The sequence below is a fragment of the Protopterus annectens genome, chromosome 1.part2, assembly GCF_019279795.1.
Source record: "Protopterus annectens isolate FY-2018-M chromosome 1.part2, PAN1.0, whole genome shotgun sequence".
Classification (NCBI taxonomy): Eukaryota; Metazoa; Chordata; order Ceratodontiformes; family Protopteridae; genus Protopterus; species Protopterus annectens.
In genome coordinates this window covers 156,135,932-156,155,244 of record NC_056727.1, presented here as the reverse complement: position 1 = coordinate 156,155,244, position 19,313 = coordinate 156,135,932, and the positions used below count along the sequence as shown (strand labels likewise).

Here is a 19,313-nt window from a genome sequence, read left to right as displayed (position 1 = left end):
CTATATATGTATTTATATATATGTATATATTTCTTCAGTCAGGTTTAGGGCACCCTTTAGGCAGCCTATAGAGGTGGGTTATCCTTTTTCTTCCATTTTATGGAATTTTCCTAGCTGGGCCTAGCTTACAAACGAGATCTGAGGAGTTACCGCCTAGCATTGTGGGATATAGGGGAGCCTCAAGCTGGTGGAACTAGCTCTCGAGCTTTTAGAGTGGCCGAGTCGGAGCTGAGGTTCGGCTCCGAACCCATCCAGCAAGAAAGAAGGCGAGAAGAAGACAACTAACATGGAACGTTATGGTAGGTACATAACTTCTAATTCTGCCTCAATAGGATTTCCATGATATGTGTTCTCTTGACCTAACTGATGTAAACTATACAGTTTTTTTTGTTTGTTTTTGTCTCACTTTTTATCCCGGAGATCTGATGACCCAAGTACCACAGCGTTACTAATCTTCCTCCCCAAAAGTGCACCATGAGTTAAGTAAACTAGTCCAGTTCTGCAGCAGAATCACTGATAGTGCAGATGGAAATACGACCTCCAGGTCTTCAAGCTGCCTAGTTTTGCTGTATTATTTGATCTACAAAGGGAGAGTTCTATGGCAAATCACTTGGTCTGTCTTCCTTTCCCTCTGCTGGTGTTTCTGTTGGTCTCTGCTGTCTCTATTGAATTATGTTAAGATAAAATCTGAAGTAGGCAGACTTCATTTGTCTGCAACCTGTGGGTATCGGATCCGACCTCGGATCTGAGCCGGCAATTCAAAAGCTTAGGCTCCGAGCTCCTAGCACCTCCCTCCTACCCATAACCCCTTGCCAAGCCCTAACTGACCTCAGATTTCGTTTGCCGCTTTCAAGTTGCGACGGATTCTTGAGCTCCTGGCGTTTTTTGGTGCAGATAAGTTAATTCTGACAGAAAAAGTGTTAAAAATCTCAACCTTTTTCATTTAATTAGTTAGTGTTGAGTGTGTAGGCTTTCCTCTCTCTTTATTTTTAACTTTTCACGGGTTTTTGCGTAGTTTGTGTGTGTGTGTTGTTTTAGGCCTATAGGGCTTATCATGTCCGAAGCCCATAAGGCTGTATTCTCTAAATGTACCGAGTGTGGCCATAAGCTGTCCCCAGCGGATGGCCACACTCGATGCATCTTGGGGGTTGAACACCTGTCATCTGGTTGTACCATTTGTGCAGGGTTCAACCCCCGAGCTTTGAGGAAGCGGAGGTCGAAGCTGGTGCTGGCGGGACTTCTCCCTCCAGATACCGCTTCGGCTTCTGCCCCTTCTACTCAGCAAGCAGTTGCTGTGGGCTCTCCTCCTCCGGCTGGGACTCAACCTCCCTCTAAGATGCCGGAGGAGAGAGAGTCTTCTAGGGAGAGAGAGAAGGAGAGGCACAGGAGAGGCACCACAAGCGGAGAGCCGAAACCTCCAGTTCGGCTCCTCCGTCTAAGCGGCCTCCCTGTGCCTTCTAGCTTTCCTCCTCCTCGGCTCCACTCCCCTCGGTTCTCTCCTGGACCCGAGGAGGAGGAGGCTAGCCCTTCAGCGAGGTCCCCAAGGCGGCTTTCTAGGTCCGCTTCGGTGGCCTCCACCAGATCCACTTTTTCTATGAGTGAAGCAGATATGGACCGGATGATGAGGAAATTCATCCAGGCCCAAATGCAAATGGGAGTGCTCCTAGCCCCCCCCATCCGGGAGGGGCCCACCCCTTTTCGCCCCTTTGGCTCCTTCTCCGACCCATACCACGGGTTTGGAGCTGTCGGCGCCGGGCAGAGTTGGATCCGGGGGTGGGTCGGATCCGATAGGTCGGCGCACCTCGGATCCGTCCCATCCCTTGAGTGCTTGGTGCCGGACCCGACCTCTCGAGCCGAGGACCGAGCCTCGGATCCGAGGAGCTGGTGTGTCTTCGGCTCCGTCCAGGTCGGAGCACACGGTCTCGGATCCGGCGGTTTCGGCTCGGCTCCGATCCGTCGTCGGATCCAGTGGGGTCGGCTCGGGGTTTAGAGAAGCTGGCTCTCCCTCGGCCTTCGACGTAGTGGAAAGTGCACTGTTGAGGACTACCGGACCCCCGGTCCCTGCCACGGCTCCATCCCGCACTCCCTTGCAGTTGGGCCAGGCCCCCACCAGCCGGTCCCAGGGACAGCCCGCCTCGATGTCCCAAGTAGTTCCCTTGGAACATCCAACTGCGGAAGAGTACTCCTCGGACAGCCCCCCCGAAGAAGTACCTCGGAAGCATAAGTGCAAAAGGAGGCACATGGACTCCCCCGAGTCCGTTACCGAAGACACAGACTTGGATGAAGGGGAGGGTTCCCCAAGGTCACCCCCTGAAGACGTCTCATTTGGAGACATTATGGAAATGTTGAGGATCAGGGGGGGGTGGTCTGCCCCCAAGGCCTCCTCAGACGAGTCTGTGTTCTTGGAGGCATTCGAGGCGGGCCCATCTGCCTCTTGGGTGTCCCCTCCTGCCGACCCTCTGGTGGACCTTACATCCATCAGAGCGTGGAAGGATCCGGACACCGTTGAGCCTGTACCTAAGCGTCCTGACCGCATCCTTTCCCCTCCGGCGGACCGCACTCACTGGAGCAAAGGCCCCCCAGTAGATGCCATGATGATGGCTGCAGCCACTAAGAGGGAGTTGGCCCAGGAGAGTCCCTCTATGCATCCTCCGGGCAAGGAGTCCCGCTCGATGGATCGCATTGGGAAGCGAGTTTTCAGTTCAGCAACCTTCTCTTTGAGAGCGCTGAACTACATGGCACACGTCATCAGGATGCAGCGGGATCTGATTAAAGAATACGCTGCATCTCCCCCAGAGTCCATGTCGAGTGAGGATAAACAAGTATACTCCACCCGAATGGCCACTCTCAGATCAGTTTCCAATACATCTATGCGGCTGCTTTCTCACGCTACTGAGGGAGCCGCTAGAGCCAGCGGAGCAGGCCTGGTCATGAGGCGGCAAGCCTGGCTCCGCCACTGTGATTTCGCAGAGCCCTTCAAGGCGACTTTCGCGAATGCCCCCTTTGATGGTTCTGCCTTGTTTGGTAAGACTGTCCGCGAAACACTGGTCCAGAGCGAAAAGGACGGGAAGACGCTGTCTGCCGTCGGAGTCCGCTTCTCAGCTCCCCAGAGGTCCTTCTCAAAGAACCAAAAGGGACAGAAGAAGATGTGGTTCCGGAAATCGCAGCAATCCCAACCTGCTCCGGATAACCAGTCCTCCCGTGGCAGAGGAGGACAGGGAGGTCGCCGTCCTAGAGGCAGAGGGGCTCCTAGAAATTTTGGGTCCAGAGAACCTTTCTCTGAGCGACCCACGCAACAGCCCTGAAGGGTTGCCCGGCTGTCCGTCTCTGGAGGCAGTCGGGGGGCGTTTCTCGAGGCACCTAACTTCTTGGGAGTCCATCACATCAGACCGTTGGGTGCTTCGCGTGATATCCAGAGGTTATACAATTCCCCTGTACAAAGTTCCCAGATCTCGCAACCTCCCAGATGTTCCACCCGACCAAAGGGAGGCAGCAGCTATCCAATCGGACAGCTGCTAGAAAAAAGAGCTATCCAGTGCGTCCCCCCAGATCAAACCGGATCAGGGTTTTACTCCAGGTTCTTTTTGGTGCCAAAGAAAACGGGGGACTTAAGACCAATCTTAGATCTTTCCCTTCTGAACCTGTCAGTAACCAAGCAGAAGTTCCGGATGGTCACCCTTCAATCTATACTCCCCCCTCTTGAGGGAGAACGACTGGATGTGCTCCATCGACCTCAAGGACGCGTACTACCACATTCGCATGGACAGGCGATCCAGGAGGTTTCTTCGCTTCCGGCTGGGAGCCAGTCATTACCAGTTCAGGGTCCTCCCCTTTGGTCTCACCTCAGCCCCCAGGGTGTTTACCAAGGTCCTAGCGGTGGTAGCGGCCCACCTGAGGCTCCAGGGATTACAGGTCTTTCCGTACCTGGACGACTGGCTCCTGACGGCATCATCAAGGCATCTTCTGTGCTCAGCCAGGGACTACTTTCTTCAACTAGCCCCAAGGCTGGGCATTACTGTCAACTGGGAGAAATCTTTACTGCACCCCACACAAGCTATAGATTTCATAGGAGGAAGGCTAAACACCAGGTCAATGCGAGCCTTCCTCACTCCAGACAGAATTGCCAACCTGAAGTGTCATGTAGCAGCGGTCCTGCAACCATCTCCAACTGCAGCTTCGGTCCTGAGGGCCGTAGGATCAATGGCGGCAGCTATCCCGCTTCTCATTCATGCTCGCTTACGCATGCGGGTTCTTCAATGGACCCTTCAGGTTCAGTGGTCCCCTCTTTGTTCCTCTCTCAACACTCCGATAGCGGTCAGCAAAGCGTGCAGGGATTCCCTTCTTTGGTGGCTTCTTTCTCCGGAGCCCCTGACAGGGAGACCTTTTTGTGCTGCATTTCCCCGAGCCACTGTGACCACGGACGCTTCTTGCCTCGGGTGGGGGGGGCATTCTGCGGGAAAGATTGTCCAAGGCACGTGGAACCCCACAGAGACGTCATTGCATATAAATGTCCTGGAAATGAGGGCGGTGCTCCTAGCGTTGCAAGCACTTCACCACGTTCTTCCTTCAGGGACTATTGCGATTCAGACAGACAACATGTCAGTAGTCTGGTACATCAACAAACAGGGAGGAACCAGGTCTTACCCCCTTTGTCGAGAGGCCATGAGAGTCTGGGAATGGGCAATTTCCACCAAACGCTTTCTGGTAGCAACGCACATTCCGGGAAAATCCAACATCCTTGCGGACAAACTCAGTCGCACCATTCTTTCCCCTCACGAGTGGTCTCTCAATCCTCAGGTAGCGAAGAAGATTTTTGCCGTTTGGGGGCAACCCTGTTGCGATCTTTTTGCCTCTCCCTCAAACGCCAGATGCGACAATTTCTTCGCTCTGCTTCCCGAGAGATGCTCTGGTGCATGCTTGGCCTCCCGGTCTCCTTTATGCCTACCCTCCACTACCTCTGATGCAGAGGCTTCTGCAGAAAGCCAACAGTTTGGGGAGCAGAATGATTCTCATTGCTCCGTTCTGGCCTCGTCAACCCTGGTTCCCCTTTGTATGGTCTCACAAAATCAATCCACCCTGGATTCTGGATCCGATTCCGGATCTCATCTACCCTCTGGGAATTGCGGTTCCCAATCTGCGCACCCTGAAATTGACAGCTTGGCTGCTCCAGTTCCATCCTTGATTAGGACTCCCGGTATCTCATCACCGGTCAAGGCCATCTTAGTGGCAGCTCATAAACCTTCCACCAGGCAGGTTTATCGCAGTAAATGGAAGAGATTCTCTATTTGGGCGGTACAGAGAACTTTGGATCCCTTCTCAGCACCTATGTCAGCAGTGCTGGACTTTTTAACAGACCTCTTTCATCAAGGGGCAAGTTCTTCCACGATTAAGGTGCAATTGGCAGCCATCTCGCATTACCACATTGGTCATGAGACAGCTCCCCTCATGACGGCGAAATTATGCAAAACCTTTCTCAAAGGGATTTTTTTGTTGAGGCCTCCAGTCAAGGAGGTTGTACCACCTTGGGACTTGTCGTTAGTTCTGCAAGCCCTTACTGCTCCTCCCTTCGAGCCTGCAGCTTCTACAGATCTAAAGTACCTTACATGGAAGACTGCCTTCTTGGTAGCTATCACTTCAGCCAGAAGAGTGTCTGAGCTTCAGGCTCTATGCGTCAAGCCGCCTTACCTTTCCTTCTTTCCTGATAGGGTGTGCCTCAGGACCAATCCATCTTTTCTTCCGAAGGTCTCTTCTGAACCTGTGTTTTTTCCCAAGTACTCAAACAAAGGAGAATACAAATTGCATTCCTTGGATGTTCATAGACAATTACGTTTTTATGTTCATAGAACAGCTGGTCACAGGAAATCAGATCACCTGTTCGTCTCCTTTGCTAAATTTGCTTTGGGTAAAGCAGTGTCTAAAGTCACACTATCTAGGTGGATTGCTAATTGTATTCTGCAGGCTTATGACACTTCAGGTAGACCTGCTCCTCAGAGGGTTACGGCTCATTCTACTAGGGCAGTTTCCACGTCAGCCGCCTTTAAGTCACGTGTTTCATTGGATGATATCTGCGCGGCAGCTACTTGGGCCTCGCCTCATACTTTTATTTCTCAGTACAAGGTGGATGTTGTTTCCAGAGGAAGAGCATCCTTTGGCTCAGCGGTGCTCCGAAACATCCTTCCATGACGGCCGCCCAAGATTCAGGTAGCTGGGGACTCTGTCCCACAGGTTGCAGACAAATGAAGTCTGCCTACTTCAGATTTAGAAGTTATGTACTCACCATAACGTTCCATCTGAGTAGGTGACTTCATTTGGATGCAACCATCCCCCCCTCCATCCCCCTGACCTTTATAGAGCGAGTATTTATGCTGTTTTTTCGTGTACTGTAGTCAGTATTTTTGAGGCAAACTCAATCTGAGGTCAGTTAGGGCTTGGCAATGGGTTATGGGTAAGAGGGAGGAGCTAGGAGCTCGGAGCCTAAGCTTTTGAATTGCCGGCTCGGATCCGAGGTCGGATCCGATACCCACAGGTTGCATCCAAATGAAGTCACCTACTCAGATGGAACGTTATGGTGAGTACATAACTTCTAATTCCTAGGATTATAGTTGTGTATTCTTGTGATAGTTTCTAATGGGCGTACCTTCGCTGAAGGTTGTGCGTCAGGCCGGTACGTAAAAATCAACTGCCAATCATTAGCGGACCGGAGTTCCGCTGTGGTGACCCCTAACCGGGAAAAGCCGAAAGACACAAACAAATTCTTGTGATAGTTTCTCATGCAGCTGGTGCTCTGCTTGGTGTATGGAATAAACTGGAAATAACTGGCATTTGTGCACGTCTTCTCAAGGAATGGATCACTGTTGTGGACCAAAGTGAGCCACATCCCACAGTCATGGCACTGGAATTCTGAATGTGCAATAGAACGCAAGAAAAACGTCCGGTGTTGAGCCTCTTCAGAAAAATTGTCAAAGATCAATTGATGTGGTTAGTATATACAAGTCTAAAACTTGAAGATTGTGTCCATGACACTTTTACATGTAATGCTGTATTATTCTAATGGGTGGCATCTCCCCTGTCCTTTCAGTTGCACCTGACTTAAATTCTAAGCATTTGATGATCTGTTTGCTGGGTATTATGCAGCAGAGTGGGTATTATTACCTTTATATTTTTATATTACTGTGTTATTTTCAGAATTGCTAAAATTTAAATGTGATTTGTAATTCTCATAAAGGCTAAGCATTTGAAGATGTGTTTCGGCATTCTCAGGCATAAAAGATGTGAAGTAACCAGGGCTGTTTTTGCAGATATGTTTATTAGTCTGTGTTCAGTCTGATGCATAAGGAATGTCTAAACATTTTTAGCTAAAAAGGGTAAGCTTCTATAATCTTAATTTGGTTTCATGTATGGCAGTTCTTTGAAATGATGTCTTATTTACACTAATATTTTCGGCTTAAAGGAACATGACACAGGAATTGGTATTGACGACATAATACAAATAGATGGAACATATGACAGTTCATCAGATGATGAGGCTGAATTTGTGCAAGATGTGGAGGACAGTGAATTTCTAGGGATCATTAACTCTGAAGATCTTAAAGCCCTTGAAGAAGGAGACGACAGCAGCTCAAGTGATGATTTGTCAAGCAGCAGTGAAGATGACAATGAATCTGAAGTTGAAGAAGTAAGTTAATTGATTAGACAGTTTTGTTAGTCTGCAGATCTTGTATAGTGTGTTCAGCTTAGAAGTGAATTTGATCAAGTAGTGTGTGCTCACAGCAGTTTTAAGTTTGCCCATTAAGCTCATTGAAGTGGTTGACCATGAAGTCATCAAACCTTTCTCAGTTTGCTTGCTTTGCTTATTACTTTGATAGGATTTTTTTTTCCTAGAACATGTCCTATTTACTTTGTGTCCCATTTATCTTGCTTCAGATGTAGAAATCTATTAAAGATGCTATGTATGATGCCCAATGTGCTCACAATTTTTAGTACTTGAATGTAGAAGTTCGTAGCATGGTTTAATTTCAGATATTTCTTTGGGTGCTGCATACAGCAGAGATGTGTCTAACAGGAAGCAGTGTCTTGTCAGCCTAAAACTCTGTTGAAAGGTCAGAAGCCTTAGTTGTAGCTAAACAGAGGTGTGTGCAGCAAGGACTTTTGAGGAAGAAACTGATCTAATATTTGCTGATATTTTGCTTGGGCAGGATTTGAGCAAGAATTAAAGGAGAAGGGTTAAAGAAACCTGGTAGATAATTTTAAGATTTGCAAAATGGGTAACATGTCCAGAAACTCCATTACTGTAGAAGTTAAAAAAAAAAAAAAAGAATCATCATAACAAATGCCTATTGCCTCAACTTCCATGGATAGTGTCAAGGCTATTTTATTTAGAAATATCTGTAGTTATTTGAAGTGTTTATGTGGTCTGCATTGCTCTGAGTATCACTCACCTCTGCATTTAATTTTGATTTGAAGCTCATTATTTAAGGTTTGATCACTTCTATTTTGCATCTTATTCTAGCATTACATTTGTTTTAAGTTTTCTGTTCTGTTGGAGTTCTCCACCCACCTGCTCAGTCCTTGTTGTGTTCTTAAATTTGGTGGCTTTTGAGTTGCCCACCCCTACTATAAATCTCATTTTGGACACTCCTCCCAGTCCCATTTCATCCGTTTATTCTACTGAGTAGAGAGAGATCATTTGGGAAGGCCCCACCCCCCTAGTTTATCAACCTTAAATTATTCTGTTTTATCCCTTCCAATTTAACCAAAAAATGCACTTTATTCATCTGCTTTTACTGTATTTGTGTTTCTTCCCACTTTATTTTGCTTTTGCTGCCTGTTCTTAAAAGTACTCAGTTGCATTTATTCTGCTGCATTTATTACTGCTTGTTAGTAGCCTCGTTACATTTAACTGCTATTCTAAGCCTTTTGGTTTAAGCACTTGGGCTTCAGGCCAGTTGTTTTACATTAAGAAGGTTTGTGGTCTGCACTCTTGTGGCAGGGCAGGTAGCTTACATCCTTCTAAGGTGGGAGTTGCTGATTGAAGGCTTAGTGTCTGTTATTCTAAGTGTTGGGGAATTTCTGGTTAAAGGCTTATTGTGCCTACTTATTTGAATGGTTTCTTTCTGAAATTGGTGCCCTTTGTTTGCTGTAGCATAGACCAGATTCAGACCTGCTGAATCTAGCTTTGTTTGTATAACTTGAGCACTAATCCAGGCCATCTTTTTTTTTTTTTTTTTTTGGAGAAGGTTCCCATGCTGCACCCTAGTGGCAGGAGTGTGCAGCTGGAGCTTGTCTGATTGAAGATTGCTGGAACAGGACTAAGTTTTGAGCTTTTTTATTGGTTAACTGGTTAATTTGTTTAAATCAATTTGCTTCTTTGCTACTGTTATATTTAAAAAAAAAAAAAAAAAAAAAGTCTAGCTTGTTTTTCAGCTTTTCCTGTTTCTAGAGTAGTCTAGATACAAATTTGCTGTATTCAGGACTGTATTGTAGTTTGAGATCCCCAGACCTTTCTGTTAGAGGGAAGCCTTTTAGGCTACCTAGTGCTTACCACTCCCACTGATAAGCTATCTACCACAAGAGGAGTGGTTTCTAGCTCCCTTTCAACTTTCTGCTTTAAAAGCTGGTGTTTGCATGGGTTTGCGAGTGCCACTAAGCTAGGGTAAACTGTTAGCGGTGCCAGAAAGTCTGTTCTTCAATTTTTCCCTTCGATCTTGCTAGTTCTCTTCTCTCTTGCATTTAACTAGCGTATTCGCCTAGCACTTCATTTGCTTTCTTGTAGCAATTATTGTAGCACACATAAATGCTAACAGCAGTAAACGTCCTATTAGGAAAACCGCTCCAGTACTTATTAATAATGACCATCCCTCTTGGCATTTCTAAAGGTCAGTTCCCTGTGCTTTCTCCTATTAACCTGGTGAACTTGGGTGTTCTGAGGCAGTGTAGCAACTGCCTCATCTACACAGGCAACCCTCTCCTCTTACCTCCCAACACTCAGACTTGTGAGAGATGCACTTGTATATCCAAACTGGAAGACATGCACTCTCCAGCCAAGACCAGAATAGCTGGTCAAGAGGAGAAGGTCAACACCTGCACCACACCACATGGAACACACAGCCCTCCAGAACACCCACCATCACAGCTCTCACATAAAAGCACAAACCCACCTTCGAGGAGGCTGTCAATATAAATCTACCCAAACAGCAGAGACCTCCAAATCAGAAACGCACTTGACCGCCACAACAGAGCACAAATCACAAGACACACAGCTCACTTACACAGTGTGCCCCTCAACTTAAGCCCCTAAGGCAAAACAGCTTGCCCAATAAACTAATCACAGGTGACTCGATAGTGAAGTACACTGATGTCCCACTCACTAGACTGAATAAGGAGAAGGTAACAGTCAGCTGTCTGTTGGGTGCCAGATTCCAACACAACACACGCACTGAGGTCACTCCACAAGTATGACTCTGTCATTGTCCATGTGGGTGTGAATGACCTGAGACGTACCTCCCTGGACTACATGAAAAGAGACATGGAGGAGCTCTTGGATTATGTGGCCCAGGCAGGTATGACCCTAGGCGCCTGAGCAGCATCCTACCATCACCCAACATGATACCGCAGTCCAAGCAGAAAATGATTGACTTCAACAATTGGCTGAGTTTCTGGTGTCATTCTAAGGGGATCCAGTATCTGTCTGCTTGGGAGGATATGATTGACATAACTCTATGCTTTGCCAGAGATGGCCTGCATCTGTCACACCTAGGTTTCCAGATACTGGCTAAATCTCTTCCCACCCCTATAGTGCCTTTTTTAGGTGGTGTTCCAAAGACCAAATTACCACCATAACAGGTATAAATAATTGCAATCTGAGGGTCATGCCGCTCAGTGCTAGAAGTCTAAATCTCAAGATGCACTCACTCGAAGCACTCCTCAAAATGGAGAATATTGACATTTATGCTGTAATGGAAACCTGGTTTAAAGCAACAGAAAGCACCCCTGCACTACCAGGCTATAACTCATTCTAGACCTTTTGGCCCCAGAAAATGGACTGAAGCTCCAAAGGCAGTGGCATCTCCATATTCATAAAGGATATGCACACCTCCAGACTACTAGCCCAGCATAATGCATCAGAGATACTTCAGGTACAACTAGCAGTGGGAAAGACGGTGATTCAGGTCGTAGTCTCCTACAGGTCCCCAGCCATGTCCCAAGACTCTCATTCCACATTTCTAAGCACCCTGGAAACTATTAGGGTCCAACCCAACACTCTCATACTAGGTGACTTCAACTACTCCATCAACCGAGAAAACTACTCCTACACCAATACATTGCCCAATGCTTCCTGGAATTCATTAATTCCAATGCACTGGACCAGCTCATTCTTACCCCCACTAGAGGAAGCAACATCCTTGACCTGGTTATTACTGGGCAATCGTTGCTCAACATCAAAAGTCCATTCCTCCCTGGTGAGAACCGACCACAGACTAATTACCATGGAAATCCACATATCACCCACACCACCAGCCAAGGTAACCACCATGAAAAACTTCTCCAGAGCTGACTTTGGGCTCCTAAAAACAGAGGTGGCTAACTTCTCAGCACCCATGCAAATGGAAAATAGGTGCATGACTTCCGAATCATACACCAATGCACTGTACGATCACGTATATAAATGCATGGAACTAGCCATACCCAACAGAACCAAGATGCTCTCTTCCAAAAAAAGGAAGCCAATCTGGTGGTCCCCGTCATTAACAAACTCTGCAACAGAAGGAAGAAACTGTTGCAGAGAAAGGTGAAGTCCCAAGAGTGGAAAAACTCCCTTATTAGTCTCAACATAAAGTTGAGATCCCTCATCAAAATCTTGAAAGCTGGCTATTAAGACAGAATTGCATCAGACACTAAAAACAACCACAAAGCCTTCCACCGTTATATCAAGAACCTCCACAGCAATATCCAGAAATGCTCTGAGTTACTGCAGAATGGTACCTCCTATACTGAGCCAACAGATATTGCCAACAGATTCAGTGCCAACTTTACCCCCCCCCCCCAAGGACCAGTTACAATACCGGAAGAATGCCAGGCACCCAGGATTACTGCAGCACAGGTTAAAGCTGCATTGTCCAAGGCCAAGAATACAGCTTCCATGGGACCCAACAATATCCCTGGCTGTGTTCTACATGAACTACAAAGTTAGCTGGCACCACACCTGTGTGCCCTGTTCAATCACAGCCTCACCTCAGGCTTTGTCCCTACAGAATGGCGCACTGCTGCAGTCATCCCTCTCCATAAAGGGGGAGCAACTACAGATCCTGGGAATTATCGTCTCATTAGCCTGACAAGTCTAATATGTAAGGCTATGGAGCGCATCATCATGGACCTAATTAACAAGGATGTAGGAAATCTCTCAACTCTGGATCCCACACAATTAGGTTTTGTGAAGGGTGGATCATGCCTGCTCAACCTGGTTGACTTCTTTGAGTCAGTCGCCAGAGCTGTGGATGAGGGCAAGGCAGGTGATACAGCCTACCTCGATCTGGCCAAGGCCTTTGATACCATTCCCCACTCAGGAATTATTGATAGAATCACCAAACTAGGCATCATCCCCTATATCACTAGGTGGGTTGCAAACTGACTCACAGATAGAACCCACAGTGTGAAAGTAGCAGACTCCCAAGTCAGACTACCTACCAGTCACGAGTGGAGTCCCACAGGGATCGGTCCTGGGTCTTCTCCTGTTTGACATCTACTTCTCAGAAGTCCACCTCAAGATGGAGGGACTCTGGCTGACCGTGTTTGTAGACAGTTGCAAGCTGGGAGCCATTATCAACTCCCCAAGTGAAGTAGACATCCTACAGAAAGGCCTCACTGAGACCAACGACTGGTGTCAAAACCATGGCCTTAAGCTTAATGCCAAAAAATGTCGTCGTTCCCTTTGGGAAAAACTCAGTTCCCACTAATTACTACATTGATGGTAGCCCACTGAAGGCATTATAAGAGATCTGGGGACACAGGTTGACAGCAACCACTCCTTCGACCACCATATTGCCACTGTGGTCAGAAAGTCCTTCTATATGGTCCATCTCATTACCAAAGGTTTTGTATCCAGGAAAAAAAAGAGGTCATCATCTCTCTCTACTCTTCCCTCATTAGACCAGTCATTGAGTATAATTCCCCATTTGGCATGTACCTCACTAAACATCTGCAACAGCTGGAAAGGCCATAAAAGTATCTCACGAAGAGGATCCTATGCCTTAAATACATGCCCTACATGGACAGACTCAAAAAACTCCAGCTTTTCTCTGTCTCGTATCGTCTATTAAGAGGCAATCTCTGTTAGAAAAGTTACACCTAGAGAAATCCCAATCCTTCCACACCACACACTCCAGGGACCTCAACCTCATTACCACAATCAACAGAACATGCTGGTGGGACAGGTTCATAACCCAGAGACTGCCCATGGTCTAGAACAGACTTTCCATACATGTCAAACAGAGCACCTCACTGGCTCTTTTCAAGAGAAATCTTGATGAGTGGATTTGAAGTAGAAAGTTCACCCCGGGGATCACTCCAGTGGCTCTACTTGATAGAGGCATTTCTTCATCAAGGCTTGAGATGTTACTGAGCATCTTGGGTTCTATGAATGCTATATTTTGTGGGAGGGAGGCTAAAACCCTTTCTGCTCCTTTTTCCAGTCAAAAGAAGATGGTCATAACTTTCTTGGGCTCTATTCTGTTTTCTGTCTTTTTGGTTTGGAAAGTTGAAGTAATTTTAGTAAATTGTGTGTTTATACCTTCCAGTTTTCAGTGTTACATATCAATTATTTGCATATGCATTATAAAATTTGTTTAAGCTACTGGTATAATTTGCTGTTATGGCCTCTTTCGTTCTTTAAAAAAAAAAAAAAAAAAAAAAAAGTAAATGCATATTCCTTGTAGAGTTAACGCATTCCTTTGTCTGTATTCAAGCAGACAGAGATGATTACTGTGAACATACTTCTTTTGCCATGCAACTTTGCAGATGCACATCAATTTTAAATGCTGTCAATTTCCATTCTGTGCTCAACTGTTTGGTCTGGATCTGATCTTTGGATTTGACTTGGCCGTTACTTTAGCTAGTTTCCACCAAAAAACTCTCAAGCTCCACCCTTACTGAAATTGCACCAACCCCTAGCATACCCCAGATCTTATTTGCCACTTTCACGATTAGACATGGGCATCTTGAGCTCTTGAGTGATTCATTTCAAATGATAAGTGTTTTAATATTTTCTTTTCAAATCTTATTAATAGTTCTCCCTTTTATTACACTACATGTAGCTCTTTCTTAAATAGTTGGCTTTGTTTATACTCTAATTTTTCTTTTTACAGTTTCTTTGTAATTATTGATACCATCATTGGTATCTCTCTCTTCTTTCTGTCTTTTTCTTCCTTGCAAGTCCTTTCTTTCTTACTATTTTATTTTTTGTTACAGTCTGTCAGGATGTTAGAAAAAGGTCCTTTGGGTTTGAAGAGGCACCAAAAGTGTAGGTACAAGTTGCCTTTATCTGACACTCACACTTTGTATGTATTGCATGTGTCCAGACCACCTTCAAGTTGCTTGTGCTATTTGCAAAAACTTTCATCTGCATGCAATTACGGATAGAAAGAATAAACTTTTGAAGGAGTTACTTCCTACTTCCTTCTCAGAAGCTGTTGCTGGGGCTCAATCCCCCAAATCAAAATCAAAGGAGACATCTAAGTCTCCCAAACCTTTAGGATCCTCGACACCATCATCCCTTCTTGATCCCTCCCTCTCTTTCTGAAACACCAGCACTCTAGGTCCCCATACCTAGCTTCCTCTCGTTGTTCAAGAAGTTTGACCAAAGCTGACATGGACAGAATGAGGAGACTCCTCTTGGCACAGCTACAGATGGGTGTTCTCCCAGTTCCTACCCCTTTAGGTCAGGAAGCCCGACCTTCCACCATTCCGCCAATTGCAGCTGCTCCTCTAATCTGACAGATCATTTTGGACTCCCATTTTCGAGTCTTTGGGTCCATCTGGTTCAGATCCGAAGATATTTTTATCTTCGGCTCTGAAGCTGTCTCTGAGTGGACAGGCTCTGATGTCTTCAGAGCAGAATGACTCTCTGATCTGAAGTGTCCCTGTCAAGTCTGAGGCATTAGAGTCATTTCCAAAGTTTTCTGCGCTATCTCTGCCCCTCGGAGCCTCAGCTGTGGACAGCTCAGCTCCAACTTCCACCACAGGTAGATTGCCTTTGGGGGCAGATGGAGGCTAATGGGCAAGAAACCTGGCTTCTCTGCTCCATTGCCTTCCTTCTCCCTGGAGTATTCTGCTTTTGAGGTAGTGAAGAGAGTGTTTCCTGCTGTGGTAGGACGGATGGATCCTGTCCCCTCAGATCTTCCGTCTGGATCCTAGATGTCTTTGCATTTTGAGCCATATCATTCTACACCACAAGGACAGCCAGCTCAAAGTTTTCAAGCTACTCAGCAGGGCTTTACAATCTCTTCTGGTACTTCGCCAGAGCATCCCACCAAAGAAGTCTCTAGGAAGAGGAGTGCAAATGAAGTGACTTCGACTCCCCTTAGGAGTCAAGTCACCAAGGATACTGATTTTGATGAAGGCATCCCCAAGATCACCTCATGAAGACATGTCTTTCAGAGACATTCTTGAGATCCTTAAGCATAGGGGTGGTTGGTCCTCTGATAACCCTTCCCCAGAGGAATCAGTATTCCTGGAGGCCTTTGGAGCTGGCCCATCTACCTCCTTGGGTTACTCCTCCACTGATGAACTCATTGACTGGATCTCTAGGTGGGCGTGGAAGGAGCCTGACTCAGTTGAGCCAATCCCCAAAAGACCAAACTGGATTCTGGCTCCAGCTGTAGGTAGGGAATTCTGAAGCAAAGGAGTGCCCGTAGATGCCATGGTTATGGCGATGGCCACAGAGGGAATTTGCTGCACAATGTTTCTCTGTACATCCACCTAACAGGGAGTCTAGGGAGTGGACAGATTTGGGAAGTGTGTAGGCTTCAGTGACTTTTGCCCTTGGGACGCTGAACTACCTGACACACTTTACAAGACTACAAAAGGACTTGATAAAGGAACTGTCAAAATCCCTTTCTGGGACTACTATTGCAGAAAATCAGACGTCTGTGGCTTTACAGTTGGCTACCCTATAGTCTGTTTCTAATTCGTCCATGAGGCTTATCTTGTATGCAGCTGAAGGTGCCTCAAGGGCAGCAGGTTCAGGCATTTCCATTGGGAGGCATGCCTGGATGTACTTGTGTGATTTTGCAAAGCCCTACAAGTCCTCATTTGTCAATGCACCCTTTGACGTCAGTTCACTGTTTGGCCCTAAAGTTAAAGCCACACACTGCAGGTGTGAAAAAATGGGAGGACCATCTCTGCAGCGGGCGTATATTTTTTGACTCCTCAAAGATCTTTCTTTCTCTAGGAATCAACAAGAAGGTCGAAAAATGTGGTTCAGAAAGTCTCAAGGTCCTTTCCGAGATCCAAGTGGAGATAGTTCCACCAGGGGCAGAGGGGGAATCTCAAATGGAGGACACCTACAAGGCAGAGGACACCTGCAGAACCAAGAGTTCAGGGATTCCTTCTGTGATAGATCCTACCAGTGTTCCTGAAAGGAGGCCCAGTTGTCCCCCTCTAGAGGCAATCAGGGGTCTGTTATCCTTGCACCACAGAGCCTGGTTAGACATCACAAAAGATATGTGGGTGCAGAGGATCATTTCCAGGGGTTTTATAATCCCCTTTTCCCTTCCACCTCTGTCTGTCTGCAAATGTCCCTGATGTTCTACCCAGTCATACGAAAGCAGCAGCACTAGAAATCAAAAAGTTGCTAGAAAGAGTCATCCAACAGGTCCCACCAGACCAGATAAAGTCCGAAATTTACTCAAGATTCTTTTTAGTGCCAAAGAAAACAGGGGACTGGAGACCAATTTTGGATCTCAGCAACCTGAACAAATCAGTTTTACACACAGTTTTGGATGGTCATGGTTCAGTCCATTGTGCCTTTCCTGTGCAAGGACGACTGGATGTGCTCATTAGAACTTTAAGATGCGTACTATCACATAAAAATGAACAGACAATCCAGGAGGTGTCTATGCTTCTGGCTGGGAGCTAGTCATTACCAGTTCAGAGCACTGTCCTTTGTTTCACCGCAGCTCCCAGAGTGTTCACCAAATGTATGGCAGTGGTCGCAGTTCACTTCAGACTGCAGGGATTCCGAGTGTTTCCATACCTGATGACTGGCTCATTACTGCCCCGACTAGGCATCTGCTAATAAGAGCATGAGATCAGGTACTCCAGGCTTGCCCCCAGCTGGGGATAACCATGAATTACAACACATTCAGAACAGTCTAAAACATTGGAATTCATAGAAGCAAATTTTAACATGGTATCAGTAGCAGCTTCTCTTCCTCTCCCAGGAGTACAAACTTTTCAGATTCCAGCTCAGGAAAATTATTCAGAGTACCACAGCCTGTTTGATTCTTCAAGGTTTGGAATCAATGTCAGAGGCCATAATTTTAGTTCCTCTAGCAAGATTTCATATGAAAATTCTTCAATCGATGTTAGCAATATAATGGTCGAGTCTATCAACTCATGTCAACCCAAACAGGAATCACCCAGGCATGCAGAAGATACCTTTGGTGGTGAATTCGATCAGACCAAGTTCTACAAGGCCACCTTTTCATTCTCCCTCAGCCCAGGGCTGTAGTGACCATGGACGCTTCCCAAATTGGGTGAAGGGAGCACTTCCTGGGAAGACAGTCCAAGGCACTTGGTCCCCTGAAGAGCCCAATATGCATATCAGTGTCCTGGGCAATGAGAGCAGTGCTTTTAGCATTGCAGGCTTTCCAAGACTCTCTCCCTTTTGGGACCGTTGTGATTCAGACAGATATGTTAGTAGTCTGGTACATCAGCAAACAAGGTAAGTCCAACATGACAGCAGACTAATTGAGCGGGTCCATTCTACTACTTCATGAGTGATCTGTCAACCAGAATGTGACAGAAATTATTCTAGATTACTGAGGCCAGCCTTGCTGCGATCATTTTGCTTCTCCCTAAACGAGAAGTGCAGCAGCTTTTTTGTCCTGATCCCCCCACCAGGGGAGTCACTGAGGAATGCTCTACTCCACAATTGCCCCCTCTCCCCTGCCAACTCCTCTAATTCCCACATTTCTGCATAAAGATTGAAGAGCAAAGTCATCCTCATTGCACCTTACTGGCCTCAGCAGATTTGGTTGCCCTTCCTTTGGCCTCATCTACTTTACCAACCTTAGATTCTGGATCAAATTCCAGACCTCCTGTCTCACCTGACTGGGATGACTCGTCCGGATATCTCAGACTTCAAGCTTAACACCGTGGTTTCACCAGTTCTGTTAATAGCCAGACAACCGATGCTCTCTTCTCCTGTCTGTCATACTTTTATCTTTTTATAAGGCTTCTACAAGAAAACTTTACAGGATTAAATGGAAATGGAAAAGGTTTGATGTTAAGTTGTCAATCTCGCCTTCATTCTTGCTTGATGGGTTCGGAGCCGATCCCTCGGCTCCGACTCTGCACTTGCTAAGCTCGAGAGTCACTTTTACCAGCTCGAGGCAGCCCCATATCCCATGATGCAAGGCGGTAAGTACCCAGATCTCGTTTGCCGCTTCGCTTATGAGGTCCTCCTTTTACCAGCTCCTGGTAAGTGATTCACTACTTTGATATTTAAGCCCCTTTTTGCTAAAAACCCTTTAATTTTAGTTTTAAGTTAATTATATAGATTTTCTGACAGAAAATCCCTGTCTCTACTAATTTTTTTTTTTTTTAGTCAAACTTTACCCATCCCATCCCCCCCCTGTTAGGGTGTGTGTGTGTGTTTTTCTAGTAATACCTTTTTGGTATTTTATTTTATTTAATTCTTTGACTGGTGTGTGTGTGTGTTGTGAAACACCATGTCAAAGGAGAGGGTCTCAGGCTTTAAGAAGTGTGACTCGTGCTGTCAGAAGATGTCTCTGACAGACGGTCACACTTCTTGCCTGTATTGCCTGGGGCCTCTTCACCTGCAGGACTCCTGTGCTATTTGTCATTCCTTCAGCCAGAGAGTCCTGCAGGAAAGACGAAACAAGCTGATACTTAGGGGCCTTCTTAAGCCGGAGGGCTCTCCGGCTAAGTCGGCTCCATCTAAATCAGCCAAATCTTCCAAGGCCCAGGCTTCTGTGTCTAAGCCTGCGGCCTCGGCTCCGACTTGTTCTGAGTCGAGATCGCTCGGCTGGAGCCGATTCTGGCTTACCAACGCCTTCGGCACCGATGGCTATCGG

The 19,313-nt window shown here is 46.5% G+C and overlaps 1 protein-coding gene across 1 annotated transcript in view; it reads left to right on the top strand.

Annotated features, from left to right (window-relative positions):
• Positions 1-19,313, top strand: part of LOC122788261 (stonin-1-like) — a 1,416,105-nt gene that overhangs the window by 1,169,724 nt on the left and 227,068 nt on the right. Inside the window, exon 9 of the mRNA XM_044055325.1 lies at positions 7,451-7,675. Coding sequence (XP_043911260.1) covers positions 7,451-7,675 — 225 coding nt within the window. The remainder of the gene's footprint in view (positions 1-7,450; positions 7,676-19,313) is intronic.